This window comes from Denticeps clupeoides, chromosome 7, assembly GCF_900700375.1.
Source record: "Denticeps clupeoides chromosome 7, fDenClu1.1, whole genome shotgun sequence".
Taxonomy (NCBI): domain Eukaryota; kingdom Metazoa; phylum Chordata; class Actinopteri; order Clupeiformes; family Denticipitidae; genus Denticeps; species Denticeps clupeoides.
This window is the reverse complement of record NC_041713.1, coordinates 18,794,391-18,798,670: the sequence shown is the minus strand read 5'-3', so window position 1 is coordinate 18,798,670 and position 4,280 is coordinate 18,794,391. Positions and strand designations below refer to the sequence as shown.

The window sequence follows — 4,280 nt, the reverse complement described above, 5'->3', positions numbered from 1 at the left end:
TTCAAAGATAAAATGTTTCCCAATATGAAATAAAAAATATTATCTTGACAACTAAGGGAAGTGTAAAAGCCATTTCACAAGACATTTATGTATTCAGATAAAAGCTGTGGTTCAGCCTGCAGAGTCTTTAAAGTTATTTTTATTTGTACGTCCATCAAAGGCTTCTGTTAATCAGATATACGATTTACAGAGAAGAGAATAACCTGATGCCCGGAACATGTGGAGGTGCTCACAGTGTCATGGAGGTCAGCGTCTCAGGAGGCACGGACGCTGGAGGAGAAGAGGGAGGGGTGGTGGTGGCGGCTGGGGGACGGGTGTTGTCACACGTGCAGCAGGCAGCTGTCAGAAGGACTGCGGGTGGAGGAGGTGAGGCGTGGAGCACAGCGGCTCTGGGTCCCCCTCGTGTCCTCGGCCGGACCTGTAGGTGGCAACAGGGAGGCAAGCTCCCCTCCTGCAAACTGGGATTACAAATCTGAGGCGCTTCCCTCGCCCGCACACTAGAGCAGTAGATGCAGCCCAGCGGCAGCAGCCGGGAAAAAGAAGTAAGTGTCTCTCTCTCTTTCTCCACATTCTGCTGTGACATCTTTAGCCTACGGTACACAGTGTACTTTATCACTGCCTCATCTGAGTTTGGTTCTATTAACTTGTTTTCATGAAAAGCCTCAGAACTGTTTCGGCAGTTTTTACTTGCATTATTGTTGTCGATTCGGACATTATAGACTCGTTCCACTGAATGTGCTGATCTTTACGTGCTCGACCATCCTCTGCTTCACATGTGCACCTGTGCATTAGCAGGACGAACCCCACTCAGAGTTTTATTGATCTAGATATGAGTGATGAAGTAAAAGGGTTTATGCCCCATTCATGAGCTTTAAATCACAAATGGAGGTATATTTCATATATTAAATATATATAGACTAAATTGTGTATTTCTGATCATGTAAATGTATTTTTATTATATAAAAACTGCCTGGATGTGTTATTTGGGAAAAGACACTGGAAAGCGGTATTTCTGTGTGAGCTTGAGTAAATATTAGAGGTGAGGGAGAGAGAGCAAGGACTCATCTGTTTGTTTGGTTATTTAGAAAGGAAAATGCAGAATGCTCAGTGCGTGCACATCACATTTCCAACACTGGCACTTTTGAAAAACATCCGGCTTCCTCGAAATAAATTCACGCCGTTCACATCGGTTCAGCATCTTTCCATCATGCTCATGTCATCATGCTCAGGCATGCAAAAGATAAAGACGAATGATTTTTTTAAAAGTATCTATTAAAACAAAATAGCCACAATTACTGTCCCCCTCCAAACTTGTTTTATCAAGCTGATTGCTGATCAGCCATCAGTCTTGGTCACACTTAAAATGGAACACTACACTGGGCAAGTTGGCAGCACTTCTCCCTAACAAGACCGTGCCAAACCAATTCAGTGGGAAAGTGTTCCCAAGTTTGGATTGTTCCTTGAAAGGTTACAATATGTAAAGAATTTTCAACAGGAAACACAGTGTTAGACAGAAAATGTGAAGTCAAGGATAAACATTTGAAGTTCGTTTCATTGATGACATGTTCTTATGTGTAAATGGCGTATTACACATTACTGGCTTGAATGGCATGTCGAATCATGTGTGTGGTTGAAAAGGTCAGGGCTTCACCTCCCTAAACCCTATTGCAGTTCATTACTGAAAAGGACTGAATTTCTGATGACATAACTCAAGTAGAGCACATGTCAAATATCCATAAATATCGCCCTCCGTGTAATTATTCCATTGCATAAAAGAGCTCTCTATCGTCTTGTTCCCCAGAGCATTAAAGGGTTTTCAATGTCAGTAATGTATGTGCAGTGATGTTTGCGCAATAATGACATTATAATGACACAGAAAATTATAATATGATTGCAAAATGAACTTTTTAATTTCAGATGAAATGAAATGATATGCCAATGCACAGCTGCAGATCTGTTTAGGTCTTATTTTGATCTAATTGGGCATCTATATGTATTAATGTCTTTGTTCAGCTTGGAGCCTTTGGGTTTGGCCTTAAATAATCACAGAGGATTTCAACAGAGCTCTTCAATGCATCTGTTTAAGGCCAGGGCTTGCATTTTAACTCGGGCGGCTGCTGGTTGGGCAGGCCGGCAAAATAAAGGGGATGGGGAATCTGCCCTAATGGCGCGAGCTATATGTCCAAATCAGAATCTGGGACCACGGCTGTTTGCAGGGTTCCTTCTTTGTCCTCATGCCATTTTCTTGTCATGCTTTTTTATCTTACATGGTGTAAAAAAATCTTGCTTTAAATTGTCCAAAATAATATATATATATATATATCTTTTTAATACATTTTTTTCTTTGCACCGCATCAAGTGGCAATAAAGGAACAGTAGTTTGAATTTGGGATTTTTCCACATTAACAGGGTGCTAATAGAGTTGTCTCACTTTGCCCCCACAGGTGTCACAGCTATAGCACCAGTGGCTGCCGTGGGGGGAAGATTAATCATGCACGTGGACTGGAGGAGACAACCCAGCGCCGGAATTAAAACGTGTGAAGATCAGACTGGGCAAAAAAAGAAAAGGAAGCAGAGCTCCTGAGGACAAGGACCTTGGCCTCACCATGGACCACACAAGCCCAGGCTGCCACTTCAGATAAGAGGCCATGTTGGAAGCCATGGAGGTGGTGCGCCTCGTTGCAGCGGGCCAGCCTTGATGTCAGCCAAGTGCCCCCAACCCGGACTGTGCGGAGAGCGAGGACAGGCCTCCGTCCCAATGCAAACGCGGCATCAATGAAAGACCCTTTTTGCCCCACACGCCCAGCAGTGACGCCAATGAAGTATGTAACTGCTGCGCAATATGTGACGTTTAATCCAGGACAGCCATTTTCGGAGACTCAGCCAGTATGGAAGAGCAGGCAACCAGTCTGATCCAGATTTACATCAACGTCACCGAGCAGCTGAACGCGACGCAGGGATACAACGCAACCGCCTCAGGCGAGGGCTCCGACACCTACCAGTTTTACATCATCAGCCTCTTTCTCTCCTGCCTCTACACCATCTTCCTCTTCCCCATCGGCTTCATCGGGAATATCCTCATCCTGGTGGTGAACCTCAACCACAGGGAAAAGATGACCATCCCGGACCTGTACTTCGTCAACCTGGCGGTGGCGGACCTCATCCTGGTGGCCGACTCGCTTATCGAGGTCTTCAACCTGAACGAGAAGTACTACGACATCGCCATCCTATGCACCTTCATGTCGCTGTTCCTGCAGGTCAACATGTACAGCAGCATCTTCTTCTTGACCTGGATGAGCTTCGACCGCTATGTGGCCCTGGCCAACACCGTGAGCAGCAGCCCCCTGCGCACCATGCAGCACGCCAAGCTCAGCTGCAGCCTCATCTGGATGGCATCCATCTTGGCCACGCTGCTTCCGTTCACCATCGTCCAGACGCAGCACAGGGGTGAGGTGCACTTCTGCTTCGCAAATGTCTTTGAGATCCAGTGGCTGGAGGTGACCATCGGGTTCCTGGTGCCCTTCTCGGTCATCGGCTTGTTCTACTCGCTGATCGTTCGCATCCTCATGAGGGCGCAGAAGCACCGGGGCCTGTGGCCTCGCCGGCAGAAAGCCCTGCGCATGATTGTGGTGGTGGTGCTCGTCTTCTTCATCTGCTGGCTGCCCGAGAACGTCTTCATCAGCATCCAGCTGCTGCAGGGGACGGCTGACCCCTCGCAGCGGAGCGCCACCACCCTGTGGCACGACTACCCGCTCACCGGCCACATTGTCAACCTTGCGGCTTTCTCCAACAGCTGCCTCAACCCCATCATCTACAGCTTCCTGGGGGAGACCTTCAGGGACAAACTGCGGCTCTTCATCAAGCAGAAGGCCAGCTGGTCGGTGGTCTACCGCTTCTGCCATCACACCCTGGATTTGCACATCCCTGTGAGGAACGCCGATGTGTCCGAGGTTTAATCGTCTTAAGCCGATAATGGAAACTCGCCTCCCGCCAGAAACTGTGGTCAGATTTAATTGGGGCTTCTGAGATCCCTCAAGGCTTCCCGAGATCAGCTCTGCTTGGTAGCATGAACTCAAGAGTAGATGCAAAGAAGAAGAAGCCTGAGACTTGATATGAAGCAGGAACACGTTCTGCAACTCAGCAGGGATTATTCAGGGACACAAAGTGGACAAGAAAAGGGACCTGAACGATACTGTGGTCAAACCACAGGTGCCATCGAGACAATCTCCTCAAACCTATGGTTTGTCCCCAAACACACAAAAACAAACCAAAAATAACAA

General features: G+C 47.3%; 1 protein-coding gene across 1 annotated transcript; it reads left to right on the top strand.

Annotated features, from left to right (window-relative positions):
• The first annotated feature begins 466 nt into the window (after positions 1 to 466).
• Positions 467 to 4,280, top strand: gper1 (G protein-coupled estrogen receptor 1). The gene is made up of 2 exons (XM_028987222.1): positions 467 to 542; positions 2,445 to 4,280. The coding sequence occupies exon 2, from the start codon at positions 2,889 to 2,891 to the stop codon at positions 3,954 to 3,956; it is 1,068 nt and encodes a 355-aa protein (XP_028843055.1). The 5' UTR covers positions 467 to 542; positions 2,445 to 2,888; the 3' UTR covers positions 3,957 to 4,280.